The following is a 17,953-nucleotide window of genomic DNA, read 5'->3' on the forward strand; positions in this document are numbered from 1 at the left end:
AATAAAACAGTTTCAATTGAATATAGGAACCTGAACCAGGCCCGATCATTGGAACTTTAGGGTCCAGCGCATTTGCAAATAAAGAAAGAATAAGAGACTAGTAATGTAAAAGTCACCAAATGTGCCGGACAAAGCTCCTTTGAACACAGCTGGCGACTTGCCCTCCTGCTCTAAGCTGAGTCAGTGGGGGCAAGGCTAAGAGTGGGAAGCCAGGGTCCAAGCGCCCCTACTACTTGTGTGCCCCTGGGGGAGATGTGGGTGCACACCCCTCTCTTCTCCCTTCCCGGCCAGGGGAGAGGGCCGGGAGCCTGAGGCCTGGCACACTTCTCAGGGAGAAGGAGAGGAGCCACAATCCTGGAGCACAGTTCTATGTCAGGTCTTTGCTCCCTGGTAAGGATGTGTCTAGCAAAGAAGGGGATACATGTGAGCAACGACAAAGCTACCAATTACTGGCACCTTCTCAAGTGCCCTAGGGCACTGTGCTGGAAGCATTTTTTTAAAAAAAATAAAGTATCTGTTCTTTACAATGACATAATCAAGAGTAGAATATGATCCCTTGTTTTCAGATATGGAAGCAGGACCCAGCAGAACTGGGTGTCTTGCTCAGGAACACTCAGTGAATGGGGGAATCAGGACTCAAACCCAGGGCCCTGGCTGCAGTCCCCCCTACCCCCAACCCCGGAGGACACGTTCTCTTTGCCCATAGAGCAGTGAAGCCTGCGGGAACTGTCCAGGTGCTGATTCCTTGGAACTCTGCGGCGGTTCCCACAGCCTTTCTGTGGAAGTTTCTTTGTTTTTCTCGCCATTTTAAAAATTGTAGTAAAACACACATAACATGAAATGTACCATTTAAACCATTTTCAAGTGTACAGTTCAGTGGCATTACATGCATTCACAGTGTTGTCCCTGCTGTCACTGCTATCTACTTCCAGAACCTTCCCATCAGCTGAGGGGCTTTGGCTCTCCCTCTCTTTGATGTCTGCCCCTGAGCCATCACTGGGATCCCCATAAAGTAATCAATCCTTGATGATGCCCTCGATGTCCTGTGTCCCCTCTCTTACTCTGCCCATTGGTCAGGAGAGGCCAACTTAGAAGTAGTCCTTCAGCAGTTGATTGCATAACTCTACCAGAGTGGGGACCTCTGGATTATCAACACCACGGGCTACCCTGTCTGGGGCCAGAGGCAGGCTGTGTCAGGGGACTCCCAGGGACCCCTGGGACCTGCCACAGTGGGAACGGTGCAGGAGTGTTTTATCCGTCCGCAGGAGTTCTGCTGGCAGCTGAGCTGGGAGTCCCTCACAAGGACCCTAGAAAGGAAGCTGCTTTATGCCCTCTATGGGGTTTATTTGGCATTTATCCCATCAAAGACGTAACTTCTGAAACTCAGCTGTGGATTTCACTTCTCTCTTGATCAGTTTAAACCGAATTCTCTGTGTCTTGTGGTCATCGGCTGCTTGTTCTCGCGCTGAGTAGAATGTGATCGTGATGACACGTTGTTCGTGCCCAAGCTGTTTCCTCATCCCAGTAGGTGGGAGGCATTGATGGCCCTTCGCTGGATGGTGGTAGAACAAACTGTTAAGTGAAAAAAGTTGTATTACGTTTCCAGTCCGTGTAAGTTTTGGTTTCTTTAAGATGAGAATTCTTTTTAGCACTTTTAGTTCCAGGGATGGCCGTGTTTGAAGGCAGCTCTTGTGTGTTCGGGATGAAGCGTGCTTCCCAAAGTTACCTGGAGGCAGGACTGGAGCTGGGGGCGGGGCCGACAGCAAAAGGAGAGAGGGGCTGGTGCTAACTCCTGCACACAGTGTGTCTCATTTCGACCATGGATCTCATGAGGAGTGTATTTGCTGTGATGCAGACTTACTCCCTTTTACAGAGGACTTGCACTCAGACAGGCCCAGTTGTGAAACTTGCAGAAAGTTTCACAACTGGCAAGAGCCTGTTCTTTCTGGCATGCTGCCCTGCTTTCAAATGGAAGAGTGCCCGAGAGGCCCTGGGCAGCTTTGGGACGGCTCTCAAAAGGACCGCCGAGGAGGGAGAGATGAGGACATTGAACAGGGTGGTTTGCCAAGGTGTAAGGGCCGAGTTGGAGGATAGAGCTTAGATTCCACAGCAGAGCTGTTGAGAAGGAAAATTAAGGGTAGCCCTGAGCCAGGGCTTCTGAGTGGGAACCAGCAAAAAACCAGTTTAGCCATACCTGTATGCGGGCTGCACGCCCATAGGGACTTTAACATGTGATAAGGATCGGAGTTAATACAGCAGCGTTAGACATGTCACAGCTCATGGAGGAGGGAGCCCAGGCTTTGGGTTTGAGCCCTCACTTTTCTGGTTACTGGCTATGGCCTTGACAAGTCGCCGCTTGCCCTTTTAGCATCTATAGCATGTGGATAGTGATTCCTAACTCCCAGGGCTGCTGTGAGGGTAAAGGGAGGAGAGGCTGGCCGAGCCCTCCCATGCAGTAGGGCCCATGGCTGGTGCTGGGGTGGTGGTGGCTGTGGTTCTGAGCCAGCAGGGAGTCTGTCCTCTGAGCAGCCCCTCTTCCTTCTGCACCCGCAGTGCTGCAGGGCGTGGACAATTCGCTGGTGGGTCTGCACAACCAGAGCTTCGCCCGGGTCATGGAGCAGCGCCTGGCCCAGCTGTTCATGATGTCCCAGCAACAAGGCCGGCGGTTTAAGCGGGCCACCACCCTGGGAAGCTACACCGTGCAGGTGGGTGTGCTTGAAGCCGTTGGGGTCTTTAATAACTGTGGGGGAATGTGCTGCATCCAGAGCAGCAGCTGCACTGCAGACTGACCACGCCATCTAATCCACAAAGCTTTGACACTTCGGGGCTGGGGGTCATAACATCAAAACCATGAAGGAGGGTGAGAGCTACTCCCCCAGGAGTCTCTCTGCCAGATTAATGGTGCTGGGAGTGCCTGGGAATTAACCAGTGGTGGGGGTATGAATACCCCAGCTCCCTGGTCTCTTAGCAAGGAGAATTCTGAAATGTATGGTTTAGATCATTTCCAGAGCTTTCCCGTTGAACTAAGCTTTAATTACCCACTGTGGTAAGTGGCTTAATAACACACCCTTTGTTAGCTCCCTCCCCACCCCTGTATTACCTACTCACCTTCCTGTCAGTTCTCTGCATCTCTGGAATAAGCGGTAAGCACTCCATTCTTCCGAGTCTGCTCCTAGGGAACCTAACAGAAGACAGCAACCTGACCAGGTAAGGACTGTCAGCCCCTAGATTCTTTATCTAGTTCAAGCAGGGGAGGGACTGTCTCTAGCATGTTCTAGCCAGTCCACGTATCTCGAATAGCCCTAATTTCACCAAGAGAACCCATTGCTAATGTTTGTTGTGCTAATTAACAAAGCTCTGTTGAGCAAGAAGACAGTTAGGGAAGGGTGCTCCAGAATGGCCTTCCTAATTGGAATCTGGCCCACGGCCACGGGGATGTGAACTTCTGGTTGGTAAGTCACCACATCGTGGGTGTAACTTAACTCAAACACACAGGCCTAGCATCACACTAAGAGAAAGCTTGTTTTAAAGGAAATTAGAGGCGTGACCACAATCTATCTGCGGATCATGTCCCCAGGCAGTCTTGTAAGTACAAACAACCCGTCTTCTGGAACATTCTCTCCTGCTTGAGTCAGCATCGTGCCCCTGAGGGGAACTCCAGGTCTGATGTCCACAGCCAGTGACTTTGGTCCCTCATCCTCTTGCATGTTGCTTTAGTTCTAAACATCTTTGTGGCCTGTGACAGCCTGTCCTGAGGAAAAACAAGGGCTCATTTTGCATGCCAGGTTGATTCCGCCTCTGTGGGTTCCGTGCCAGCCCTATAATTCACACTTCTTCGAGCAACAGAAAGGGAGTCGCTCAGAGCACCATGAAATGGGATTTGCCTCTGCTGAAGCGGGGAGGCGAATCATTTACTAATAACACCTACAATCCTGGTGTTACTAGTGACGCCAAAATCTAACAGCATTCTTTGTGTCGAAAAGGGTCCAGTGAGATATTCTTCTCTCCTTTCTTCTGAGTACCCAGTGTGCGTGGCCCCAGTAGTGGCCAGGAATACCTGCGTGAAGCAAGCAGGGATTTCTTTCTGCCAATCCCTAATTTACAGAGGCTGTAGATCAGCTTGTAACATTACCCTCAGAGAAATCTTGGTAAGAAGGATTTGCTGAGAAATTGAAGTTGAGTGAAGTTATTAGATATTTGAAAGCTCATTCACCTTCTACCTGGTTGTACTAACACTCTCCAACTTCCTCTCCCACAAGGGACAGGACCAACGTGCCTGAGTTTCCCAGGTGAAATTCACTCCACGCAGCTTACATCCTCTTTCCACACGGAGGCCTTCCTTTGGGGATCTGATCATTTTAAAAGATGAGCCACCTTCATGAATACGGAGATTTAGAGGTCTGGACTTGAAAGATATTTTTCTAGTAGATATATTTGAAAAATAAAGTCCAACAAAGAAATACATATGGCCAACAAACATTTTTAAGTGTTTAACTCCATTTGCCATTAAAGAAACGCACATTTTAACTACCATAAGGTTACCTTTTCACCTACAAACAATTAGGGACCTGGTGCTTGCCAGTGTCAACAAGGATGCAGGGAAGTGGCAGTTTCAAACAGTAAATGGACACAACTTCTCTGGACGACGAGTGAGCAGTGTAGACAGAAACCTTTCAAATGGTCACAAAAGGACTCATAGATGGTCGTTTAGAAGAAATAGAGGTAAACACAAGGACGAAAGGGGAGAGCAGCATTTCTCAGACAATGTCCAGAAAATGGTCCTTGTAGGCTGCCCTGAGGCCGGGGGGCTCCCGGGTCAGGTGCGGGTAAGGCTGCGTCCTTTGGCCCTGCTGGACCATTCCCAGAGCACATTGGCAAATCAAAGACTCTAAAAGGCCTATAGAAAAGAAATCTCCTTTCAACATATTATATGGATTCTAAATTTAAATGCCAGCGAGACCCTTGTTTTTAGTAATATCTACATTTCTCCAACATTTTATTATGAACATTTTCAAAATCACAGACACATTTAGAAAATGATATGGTAAGGGCCTACACATTTCCCATCTAAGTTCTACGATTAACAGTGTGTACTATGTTATTGCTGTGTATTCGATCACATATGCATCTCCACACCATAGATCAGTTTGGACTGTTCTAGCGTTTTATGTGAATGGAATCCTATAGTATATTCTCTTTTAGGTAAAACTTTTTTGACTCAGTGTGGTGTTTTTGAGATTCATCCATGTTGTATTATTTGGCAGTTTCTTTTTTATTGTTGAATAATATTCCCTTTTATGGATATACTACATTTTGCTCATTCTTCTGTCCGTGGGTACCTAGGCTTTCTCCAAATTTTAGCTATTATAAACAAAGCTGCTACGAACATTGTTCTACACGTCTTTCTATGGCCACACGCTTTCATTTCTCCTGGGTATATAGGAGTTGAACTGCTGGTTCATAGGGTTGGCGTATGTTCATTCTGTGAGAAACTGCCAGATGTTTTTCCGAAGTGTACCATTTTACACTCCCACCAGCCAGCTGTGGAGTTCCAGTTACTGTACATTCTCATCAACAGTCGTTGTCAGCCCTTGTTATTTTAGCTGTTCTGGTGGGTGATGGTTGTGTCTTGTGCCTTAAATTTTCATTTCACCATTGATCATATTTTAGATGCTCATCGGCTGTTTAGATGTCTTCCTTTGTGAATTGTCTGGTCATATTTTTTTAAAAACCATTTTTGTTGGGTTGTAGTAACATCTATTTTTAATTGTCACATATAGTATACATTCCAAGGGGTGTAAAAATATGTGGAGTTTAAAGACCACTAATACAAAGAACCCACAGCCCACAGGGTTAGAACATATTCTTTTCTAACCTCAGAAGCTTTTGTGTGTCCTCTTTTATTACACATACTTCCTTCGTTCTGTTAAAGTTGAGTGTGCTTCTGAATTTCATATTAAATCATGCCTATATTTTCTGTATGTATTTAAGCATCCATATGTGTGTATCCCTAAACAGTACATCATTTGGTTTTGCCTGATTTTGAATTTTATATTCTGTGATATTTTTCCTCAGTGTCAGGCTTTCATATTCAAATATCCAGAGTTTAGGTACATTACTCTATAATATTTCATTGTGTAACTATACAATAATTCATTTATCTGTTCTACTGTTAGTGACTTTTGAATTTTTAGGGGTTTTTTTGTTGTTATTAACAATGCTGCTATAAACAGTTTTGTAATATCTTTCAACATCCTATGAAACTCATAATCCATAATATACAGTGTGGAAAAACACTGTAGTACACTATGATGTCTATCAATTGTTAATGATAACAGTGAAAAGTTGATAACAACCTAAATGTTCAAAAAGGAAAGGTTAGTTAATGTATGAGGCATGCATACAGTGGGACATTATTAACTATTAAAATTCATGTTTTATGTATTTGTAATGATTTCCAATCATAAGTGAGTGAAAAGTGAGTAACAATTAAAGTGTTTAACAAGAAAGGATTGGCTAAATAAGTTCATGAGGTGTCAGAATGTAGTAATTAACATTTATGCTTTTGTTGTATTGAAGGTCATTTCAGGATATGAGTAAAAACAATGATATGTTATACTATATACAAAGTACTATAAATAATTTGGTAAAACAATAAATAAAAGGTTTGTGTGGGGAAAAAACTCGAAGAATAGAAGCAAATACTCCAAAATGAGAAAAGTCATTAGCTTATGGCTAAGGGATTACAGGTGGTTTTTATTTTGTTTCATTTCCTGATGTTTTTCTGCAATTTCACATTTTCTGCAGTGAATATGTATAACTTGCACAGTGAGAAAAAGCAACAGAGGTAATTTTAGAAAAGGACTTTGAACCTCCAGGTACTGTTTTTATCAGAGATCTTTTGAATTGCAGGCATTGAGGTTCATTTTTCTCCCTCTCTGGCAGTTGCAGGAGTTTGAAATTAGAAGTCTTGTTTGAGAATAACCTAACATGCCCTGAATTAATGCGGAGGCCTATTTTCTAATGAGGCCAGAGTTCTCTGGAGGCTGGAAGACATCACCATCTCAGCGTTTTCTTCTCCAGTCACACTGTGCTTTCCAGATGTTCGTCTCTTCTCCTCCTGTCTCGCCCTCCAGCGACAGCTGGGCTTCCTGCAGTCCTGGTGGTAGGGAGGTGCATTAAGGTTGATGTCTTAAATAGATGCTGTGGATCCACTTGGCCACGGAAGGCCTCAGCAGTCAGGAGAGAGCCTGCTGATTGCCCCAGTGATTGCAGGGTCTATGCAAGATGCCCTATAAACATGGCCTCTTTTTTTCTGAAAGATGGTAAAGATGCAGCGGGTGCCTGGACCCAAGGACCCAGCGGAGCTGACTTACTACACCCTGTACAACGGGAAGCCTTTGCTGGGGACTGCGGCTGCCAAGATCCTGAGCACCATTGACTCCCAAAGGATGGCCTTGACCTTGCATCACGTTGTCCTTCTGCAAGCTGACCGTAAGGGGATAGTCTTTCCATTCATTATTCTTAACGCCATTAAATGTTTCCTGCAAATCAAAGTGATACCCTGAGCTCCTGTTAATGGACCCAGAGCTAAGCATATTTCTGTCCTAGAAGGTTTTTAAATCAATCAGCTGTGTTTGAAGCAATAGGTTTGGGGTAAGGGACAGGTTTTGAGTATTAGAAAGACAGTAATGATAATTGCTATGCCCAGATCCTACCCACTCCTCCTCCTCAGTATAGTCTAGTGAACAGCTAGAAAAATCACCATAGCTGCCCTGGCTGGTGTGACTCCGTGGATTGAGTGTTGTCAGCTTGCAAACTGAAAGGTCACCAGTTTGATTCCCTGTCAGGGCACATGCCTGGGTTTCGGGCTGGGACCCCAGTTGAGGGTATGTGAATGGCAACCATTCAATGTATCTCTCACACATCAATGCTTCTCTCCCTCTATTTGTCCCTCCCTTCCCCTCTCTCTAAAAAATAAATAAATAAAAATTTAAAAGATTTAAAAAAAAATCACCATAGCTGAGATCATATTTGTTGTCTGCGGAGTGGAAGATAATTTGATTGAGCCAGCATGTGCAGAGTCCTACAGGAACTGCCGCCTTGGTGCTGGAAGATGCACGGAAGTGGGCAAGACCTCATCCTTGCCTTTGGGGAGCAGAGAGGGAGCTAATGCGAACACAGAAGAGTAGACGGCAGGAAAGTGCCACAGGGAGGTCGTGTGATACAGGGGTTGACAGAGGGAGAGTTTGCTCTGAAGGTACATCTGGGAAGAGTGAACGGAGAAAGGATATTAAAAGTAATAACTGCTCCTTTGAATACCCTCTCCCCTGGCAGCTGCTATGCTCATTGCTTTACATGGGCGTTCTCACTTTCCCTGTTTGTTAGGGCAACTTTATTCAGCTCCCAAGTTACCGATGAGCAAACCGAAGCTCAGAAAAGTTAACTAACTGGGTCAGTATCGCAGAACTAGTACCTAGATCACCAGGATATGAATCTGGATCTGCCTGACTGCAAATGTGTGTTCTTAACTGTGTTATGTACTGAGACTTCAGCAGAGGGAAAGGAAGGGCGTGTATTCCAGAAAGAGGGAGAGGCACAAAAAGAATAGAAGCAAAGAGTACCAGGTGTGCTTGAAAAACAAGGGGTTCAAATTGCCTGGAGTGCAGAAACTTGAGGAGGAGTTGATGGGATTAGGGAGGCTTATTATGAGAGAGCCAGGCCTTGGTTGGCAGGGGGAGATTGTGCGTAACGTGATTCATCTGTGGGAGATTTGCTGGCTCACTGTCTCTTCTACAGCGTTTCCCTGTTCCAGTCCATCCTCTACTTTAATCTCTCATTTTGCAGCCTCCTCACTGCTATCTGAGGCCTAGTGTTGTTTGGGAAGGGGCAGAAAGGCGAGAGCTGGCTTTACTTGGAGCAGGAGGTGAATGGAGTGTCAGGGGAAGCGGTTGAGGCTAAAGGGAGCTTGCTGGTGGTGGTGGAAGGGGAATGGTGGAAAGTTTGAGAGCGTGGCTGGGAGAAAGATCGCATCAGATTAGAAGATGCGGGGAGTCTGGAATCATCTGGGGGATTCCCCAGAGGCTTGACTATGACTCAGAGAGTCAGGAGCCAGACCCTGTTCTGCCCGGCTGCACAGCTGCTGTCCCTCAGCCTTCATTTTTTGTCTCCTCCAAAGCCACATGGTCCTCTCAGTTCCCTTCTTTAATAACTCACAGATATCCTCCCTCTGCTCCATTTCATCATCATGTCTTCTCGGACTTCGCAGGTATCTTCCAGATAACCTCAGTCACTTGGCCATTCATGCACGGTCTGCACTATAATTAGAGTCATTACATACACTTTGGAAAACACGGATTCTGATCTTACAGCCACACTGGAGTGTTCACCCCTCATGTTTCCTGTTCCTCTAAAGCCTTCCTCAATCCCTGAAACAGAACAACACCCCCAAATCTTTCTTAGTTCCAGTGGCCTCCATTGCCCTTATCACATTGAGCAAACAACTGACCTTTGAGCTCTAAAAGCAGGTACCACATCTCATTTGTCTTTGAATATCCAGCCCCAACCACTGTCTGGCCCTGTTCTTGTGAAGACAACCACCGACCTTTGCTGAGTGTCTCTGCCAGTCCCTGAGGGAGGCACATGGTTGGAAGACACCCAAGCAGAGCAAAGGAGAGCAGAACCTTTGCAATAAAACAGACCTGGATTCACACCCTTGCTCTTCCACTTTGTAGCTGTGGAGCTCAGAGACAAATGAATACCCTCTCTTACCCTCATTTTCCTCATCTGTAAAGTGGTAATATTTAAGAAACAGACCTGATAGAGCTACTTAGAGGGCTAAATGAAATAATTATTTTATGTAAAGGGCTTAGTACAATCCTGGGGCTCCTAGTAAGTACTTAGTAAGGGGTAGCTGAATGACTCATTTACCCATAAGGTAGAAGGACTAAAGGAGGGAGGGAATGAAGAAGGAAAGGTGATTTGCAGGTTAAGAACCCATGCAATTCACAGAATAGGGTGCTGTTAATGAAAATAGAAAGGGGATTGGAGAGGAGAAGCATTTTTAGAAGGGAAAGGTAATTTATTCCTTCTGGGCCATGTTGAGTTTAAAGTAATGAGATATTAAGGGGTGCTATTTGCATATTGAGGGGGCACTGATAAAAATAATTGAGCCCTGGCTGGTGTGGCTCAGTGGATTTACTGTCAGCCTGTGAAGCAAAGGGTTCCTGGTTGAATTTCCAGTCAGGGCTCATGCCTAGGTTGTGGGCCAGGTCCCCAGTAGGGACGTGTAAGAGGCAACCACACATTGATGTTTCTGTCCCTCTCTTTCTCCCTTTCTTCCCTTCTCTCTAAAAATAAATAAATGAAATCTTTAAAAAACATATTGAGGGGTTGCCAATGGATATTGAGGACTGAAGTTAAGAGATTTGTTGGAATTCAAGTCTGAATCTCAGGGGAGAGGTTAAAGTTAACACTGAAGGATTTTTAGAATGTTGTAGATATGAGTTAGAGTTCAAATCCCAGAGGAAATTCTGGGGAGAGAGCATCACTAGAGGACAGGCCCTGGGAAGTGCCTCCCTGCCCAGGATCCGATGGGGAAGAATCTGAATCCAATGGGGAGGAGGAGGAACAGAGATGTTGTCGATCCCATTTTCTCCTAATAGCTTTGAAATCAGCCTGCAACGTGAGTCCAAGGTCAGCACGTCGAATAGAGTCAGTGTTGAATGAACATCTTGTTTCTCTGAAGTGCAGAGGCGGGGCAGATAACATTCTGTGTGTTCCACCATCTCATAGATGGCCAGGTCTGGGGCCAGCGTGCAAAGCCCTATGTGCAGTGCCCCACAGTGGAGTGTGCAATGCCACTAGCCTATCACCTCTAGGTAATGAGACAGCAGTGAATTCTAAAGAGGTGGCTGCGTCTCCTATGAAGTTTCTCATCAGCTCCTTTTGCAGGATCTGGAGAGAGAGGTTCTTCATAGTGGTTATGTAGCTGATGTAGCAGAAACACAATTCTCCCCATGCAGAACCAGGCCAGAGCAGGAATTTGTTTACCTTACATGGCCATCAGGCACTTATCTCAAAAATACCATTTACAGCCCTCGATGATGTGGCTCAGTGGATTGGGGGCCAACCTTTGATTCGCTGGTTCGATTCCCAGTCAGGGCACATGCCTGGGTTGCAGGCCAGGTCCCCAGTGGGGGATGCATGAGAGGCAACCACACATTGATGTTTCTCTCCCTCTCTCCCTCCCTTCCCCTCTCTCTGGAAATAAATATAAATCTTAAAAAAAACATTTACAAAAAGCAATAGACTGACCCTTTGATGAAGGGAATATGTGCGCATTCACTTTTTCAACACACTCTGTGAGCACCTGTTACGTGCCTGGAACTGTGCTAGGCACTGGAGATACAGCAATGAACGAAACAGACAAAACTACCCGCATGGAGCTTACATTTCTGAGTGGGTAGATCATATAAAATAAATAACATGTTAGATGCTACTACATGCCTTGGAGAAAAATGAAGCAGGAAGGGCTAGCGGGGCGTCAAGAAGATAATGGTCATGATTTTAAATTGTTGGGGTGGGAGAGTCAAGAAGAGGCTCACTGAGGTAGTAACTTTTGAGTGACCACCTGAGGCTATCTGGGGACAAAGCTTCAGGTGGTGGGGCGTGGGGGATGGTTTGAGACCAGCAAGGAGGTCACTGAGGGTGGCAGCAATGAGTCTGAGGCACAGATGAGAGATCATGAGCACATGAGCGTCATGGCCACACCCCGGGAGGGGTGACAGCCACGGGTGCCTTGGGCAGGAGAGTAATGCACACCTAGCACACGCCAGCAGTAGGGCCTCCTCCCCATCCACTTGCACCGTCACAAACTCTGATGTTGTGACAGCCACAAAAAAATGAGCTGGAAACATTTTTAAATGGATTTCTCTTTTTCAACATTTGTTCCACGGGAGAATAATTTATGTTTGGTTTAGGTGATGTGGATGCTTGACTTCCTTCTTTCTGACAAGCATTTGTATGTGCGTGCAGCGTGCTCACATGCATACTTCCACTCATCTGTGTCAACTCAGAACTGTCTTCGACTGTGTATGTCAGAGAATGATTTCCCAAAGGAGCACCCAACCTCCCTGGGGCTCAGTGTGTCGCTGCACGTGGGGATGAGAACAGCCCCCGGGCCAGCGGCCTGTCACACTGCCCGGCGCACAGTGGATGTCCAGAACATGTCGTCTCCTCTTCCTGTCCTTCCCCTGCTGCAATTCTGGCAAATTAAATAAACGTTTGTTTCTTTTCACCTCCGTACATGACTTTGTAGTTTCAGATCATCATGCCAATGAATATATTGTGTTTGGATGACTTCAGTTGGCCTAACTTTACCATCTGTTTGTTGAAATGCATTTATTAATGTACCTGAGGTGACTCTATTCTCTCCTCATTTAAATAGAGGTGAAAGGATTTTACAGACTGCTCCAAGAAGGAACATATCCACCAAAACAATGAAGTTGAGTAAAAGCAGGACACGTGTAAATATTTCATTCTTGCTAGTGAAAAGAATCGATATACATTTAGGGTATCATGTTGTGATACACTATACGTTTTTCTTTATCAGGATAGAATAGCACAGCCAAGAAGAGACATATTCATATTTTTCACAGCAGGTCTGAGCTTTGGGAAATGTTGAAGGCATAAAACTCACATATAAATACCAAATTACTAAAAGCAGGAGCAATTAAATGTTTAATGTCAACAGAAGCACACCATCTAATGAGCTGTTTTCAGAAGTTAATAATGTGATTAATCACCAATTGACAAAAACTGGGGTAAAGAAATTCTTTGTACCAAGAGCACTCCATATCCAAGCGCTGCCTGACGAGAGGCAGATCTGGGCGACTGGGGTACCAGGTGAAGCGGGGGTGGGCGGTTGACGTCAGAGAGACAGAACTGGCTCCCCAGGCTGGTCCTCACCGTGTGGCACTTACCAGTGGGGTCTTTGTGTTCCAGACTCTGGTCCTCAGCTTTGCCAGTCTAGTAGTTCGTGGAGTTCAGCAGAATCAGGAGAACCAACTCATGCTAACCAGACCTACCAAGATACTGATATATAAACCAGACTGGCAGTATATTCATTTAAAATATGGATTAGAGCTACCAAGGAGATGGTACTTCTTTTAACTGCCCATTACTCTATCCTATATGAAAATCTGTATGGGGAACCAAATTGTAACAGGGGTAATGGAAGTTCATTTATATACTATTTCAGCTTTTAATTAAACACCTACTGCATGCAAGGCCCTATTCTAGGCCCTGCAGATAGAACAGTAAATAAGAGACAAACATTCCCTGCCCTCTTAGAGTGTATATTCTGATACAGGGGCCAGGGGTGACAGAGGACATTTGAATTGTGTCGGGGAGTGATATGTGCCTTAGAGCCTTGTCACTCGGAGTGTGGCCTGGGTGCCTGCTGTGTGGGCGCCACCTGGTAGCTCGTTTGAAAGGCAGACTCTCAGACCCCTCCCCAACCCACAGGAATCAGACCCCAGGTGATGGACGCGCACATTAGAGTTTCAGAAACAGCACTTTAGAGAAAAAAGTGAGTGGGGTGGGGGGGGTGTGGAGAGTGCCGAGCAGGAATTTGTATTTCCTATAGAGTATGGGGAAGGCCTCACAGGTAGGGTGACACTGTTCAGGGCCCTGAAGAGAAGTCTGATAACAGACATTGGCCTGAGAAACTGAGTTGGGAAGCCATGCGGAGATCTAGGTGAAGAATGTTCTAGGTGAAGAATGTTCTAGGTGGAGGAATCAGCCAGGGCAAAGGCCCTGAGGCAGGAGCATGTCTAGCACATTTGGGGACCAGTAGGAGGCCAGAGTGAGTTAAGGCAAGAGCACTGGGCAATAAGGCCAAACTGGGGTGGTTGGAGGGGCAGATCACTTAGGGTCCCCATAGCAATTCTGAGGACTCTCTGGCTCTCACTCCGAGTGGGGTGGGAGCCTCTAGAGGGTTTTGAGCAGAAGAGAGTTGTGATCTCAGTTTTTAAAGCATCATTCCAGCCCTGGCTGGTGTAGCTCAGTGAGTCAAACGTGGCCTGCGAACCAAACAGCCGCAGGTTTGATTCCCAGTCAGGGCACATGCCTGGGTTGTGGGCCAGGTGCCCAGTGGGGGCCACGTGAGAGGCAAATACATATTTATGTTTCTCTCCCTCTCTTACTCCCTCCCTCTCTCTCTCTCCTAAAAATAAATAAAATCTTTAAAGTGTCACTCCAGCCGCTGTGTTACAAATAGACCATAGGGAACAAGGTAGGAGGCCACTGAGTAATGCTTCAGGGGAGAGGCGTGGTAGTCTGGGCCACAGTGAAAGCAGCACTGAGGGCCAGAAGCGGACAGACCCTGGATATATGTTGGAGGTGGAGACAGACAACAGAGTTTGTTGATGAATGGATGCTGGGTGAGAGTGTAAGAGAAGGGTCAAGACCGGTGACAAAGTCATTGGCCTGAGAAACTGGAAGGGAGAAGTTGCCATTTATTGGAGTGGAGAATATCACAGGAAGAACAGGTTTGGGGGTGAGGGGGGATTTTAGAGCGGGTTTTGGACGTATTAAATTGAGATAGCTAATTGGAGAGTTGAATTGGCAGTTGGATGTAGGAATCTAGAGTTCAGGGTAGAGGTTGGAGATATGTGAGTATAAATGAGCATCATCAGAACATACATGGTATTTAAAGTCTATGAGATCATCTAGGGAGTGGGAGAGAAGCGTACTTGGGCGGTGTAGAGGGACAGTGTCAGCAAGCCACGACAGCCAGGTGCCGTGATCTCGTCCACCAGGATCGACCTGCCACCCATCCGGAGTATCCAAGTTTACCAGTCAGGGCACATTCCACTGGTGTGGGCAAGTCCTTGCCTGGCCTTTGTTCTCTTTCTCTAGATTTTTTTTGCAGACCTCACTTCCTGCTATTAAGGCCTTCCTACAGGCAGTCACTTTGCTTACTGTTTTCTTTATTTTGGTTCTAAGAACATATTGGTTCTTTTGATTGAACTGAAGTGTTTTCCAAGCCTTCCCACCCCCAACCCCCGCTAGTGATTATAGGGGACTCATCCATCTCATGTCAGGGGCTCTTTTCTTTCTCTTATATTTTTCTAACCCAACTTCTGAAAAAGTTGAAAGAATCATACAGTGAACACCCATGTTCCCATTACTTAGATTCCACAATGAGCATTTGACTGTGTTTTTATTATCACATATCTGTTCATCTACGTATCCCTCCATTCATCTACTTATCCATGTTTTTTTAATGCATTTCGAGGTTGCAAACATCTGTAGACTTCAACCCTACACACTTTAGCATGCATACCATTGCCTCAAGTTCAATTATTTATGATGTTTTTAGGTAAAATTTACATACAGTGAAATGCACAGAACTTACGTATCTCATTTGATGAGTGCTGATGAATGTAGACATCTGGGCAACGCCAGCCCTATGTGACCATCCCCCTGTCACCCTTTGCAGATTAGCTAATTCCAGCCTCACCCCCTGGAGGCACCCACTGTCCTAATAGCGAATTCTTCCTACTGACATTGGCCTCTGTGGAAACAGCCTGATCCTTTTGATTAGACTGAGGCATATCCAAGCTCCCCAGCCAGTCATCTGGGGAGGCGGGAGGGAGGGCTCCACTGGTTACATTTTAATCGTTGCTCACTCAGAGGGTGATGTCACGGCCATCTATAGAGTCATCTCTCTGTGGCCTTTGCCTCCTCATTCCAGCACCGCTCTAGTCCTCAGATTTCTTCTCTCTTCTCTCTCGACTCATGGACATCACCAATGAGGAAAGCTCATACGTATCCACCTTCCTCCTCCTCGTAGTGAAAGCGAAGCCTAGCATTTTAATAAGCACCTATGAAAGTACCACATGTGTTTCCTCTCATGGATGCCTCACGAGGTGACAGCCTGGTTTACAGATGAGGAAACTGGGACTCAGAGACCTTGAGTCACTTGCCCAGTGCGAGAGCCTTTCTGATCCCAAACCCTCTTACCCATCTCACGACTTGGGACTGGGGTGGGGGATTTATCTCCGGTGGCCTTTCCCCTTCCCAGTGCTCCCTGTCATGTGCTTCCTGCTGCCTCTTTCCCGTAGCCGTGGTGAAGAACCCGCCCAACAACCTGTGGATCATCGCCGCGGTGCTGGCGCCCATCGCCGTGGTCACGGTCATCATCATCATCATCACTGCCGTGCTCTGCCGGAAGAACAAGAACGACTTCAAGCCGGACACGGTGATGAACCTGCCCCAGAGGGCGAAGGTACGCAGTGGAAGCAGGTGGAGAGGAGCAGGGGCCCCAGCCTGCAGGGGGCTCTGTCCGCCTTTTCCCTCTTGGCTTTGGAGATGTTGCAAGTACCTTCAGAAACATCCTAATGAGTGCTCATTTTCTTGCAGGAGACCCTTTATTTATTAATTTATGCGTTTGAATGTTTGAAAGTTTATGGTAAAATATGCATAACAAAGGTTATCATTTTAACCATTTTTAAGGGTACAGTTCAGTGTCGATAAGTATAGTCACTTGGTTGTAATCCCTTCACTTTTACAATCAGGACATGATAGCTGCTGCTTATCTCATGCTCACTCTTTGCCGTAAATGCTTCTAAGTGCTTTCTAGACAGCAACTCCATCCTCGAGGCAACCCTTTGAGGAAGGGCCCTTATTTTACAGATGAGGAAACCAAAGCACAGACAACCAGACAGACCTAAAAGGCACTTTGATCTAAGCTGACTCCCTCCATTTACTAAGCAATGACTCCTTTAGATCGCACAGTTAGGAAGTAGCAGAACTGATAGTAGAATCAGGTTTCTTGGCTCATTACACAGGGCTCTTTGAGGCACTGTAGACCATCAGAATGTTCCTTCTTCACTGGCAGGAGAGTGGCTTACTCTCAAAGGCTGCCATGATGGCAAGCTGCAAAGAGCCCTGGCCAGTCACTGTCACACTCCAGGGGCTCCAGTGAAGCCTGGCCAGGGGCCCCATCCACTCTCGCAGCCTCCACTGGTCTGCCCCAGTCACCCCTGGGGAATGGACTGAGAAAATTCCAAAGCCTCATTTTCCAGTCATGTGGCTCCCTCCATGATATTCCATTAAAAAATGCATTCACCCTTAATACCTGATGTTTAAATAATGCCTTACAATTTGCTGGGCTCTCCTAGGTCATGGTCAGGGAAGGCTTCATTATTTTATTGCTCAGAAACCCCAAGGAAAGAGAGACTGTGGGACTTGACCAAAATCACAAAACTCTCAGCAGAGGGGCAGCTCCAGCCTCTGTCTGAGGCTTTGGGATCTTTCTACTTCCTACACCTCTCTAATCCCCGAGCTTTGGCAGGTAGAATCCCCTTCCAGCTCTGAACCCCCGAACTTTGTCCATCTGTGCAGGAGTGGAACAGTGACTGGAATTTCATGTCCACTGGAAGGCATGTCATGGAGCTCATTCTTGCTGGGTGATCACCCCTCACTTCAGCAAAAGAAATCAAATGAACTTTATTGTTTGTTAAATCAATTTACCTGTTGAGAAGCCGCAGCCTGAATAGACACTCTGTGTACTGATCAGCCAATCCCCAAAGAATGTCGTTCTGTTTCTGTTGACACAAAGCCACCCTCTTCCCAGACGCATCGTGATGTTGGGAATTACCCAAGCGGTGAAAAGTGAAACTGTTCCAAGTGGGGGCATTTCGTTTCCATCTGAGCTTGCTTACAACCTGAGCCTTTTGGACCCAGCAGTAATCACCAGAATCTAATCGCAGCCCAGTCCAGGAATGCAAAACATGTCAGATGAGGTTGTAAATGCCATCTTTTGTGTTATAGATTAAGCCAGAATTTTATGAATTTGCCAAGGTGAGTTGGCCAGCACTTGATTTCAGCATAGCTTCTGGCTTGAAAGCTCTCTGCAGCTGGAACAGATTAATGTCTGTGGGTT

General features: G+C 46.2%; 1 protein-coding gene across 3 annotated transcripts in view; it reads left to right on the top strand.

The window, feature by feature from the left end:
- KIAA1549L (KIAA1549 like) overlaps positions 1-17,953 on the top strand; it is a 230,984-nt gene that overhangs the window by 152,015 nt on the left and 61,016 nt on the right. For all 3 annotated transcript variants that reach the window (XM_045825250.1, XM_045825251.1, XM_045825252.1), the window contains exons 9-11: positions 2,554-2,705; positions 7,323-7,494; positions 16,131-16,294. In XM_045825250.1, the coding sequence (XP_045681206.1) occupies positions 2,554-2,705; positions 7,323-7,494; positions 16,131-16,294 (488 nt within the window). The remainder of the gene's footprint in view (positions 1-2,553; positions 2,706-7,322; positions 7,495-16,130; positions 16,295-17,953) is intronic.

Source organism: Phyllostomus hastatus, unplaced genomic scaffold, assembly GCF_019186645.2.
Source record: "Phyllostomus hastatus isolate PE091 unplaced genomic scaffold, TTU_PhHast_1.1 phas_scaffold_585, whole genome shotgun sequence".
NCBI classification, from domain to species: domain Eukaryota; kingdom Metazoa; phylum Chordata; class Mammalia; order Chiroptera; family Phyllostomidae; genus Phyllostomus; species Phyllostomus hastatus.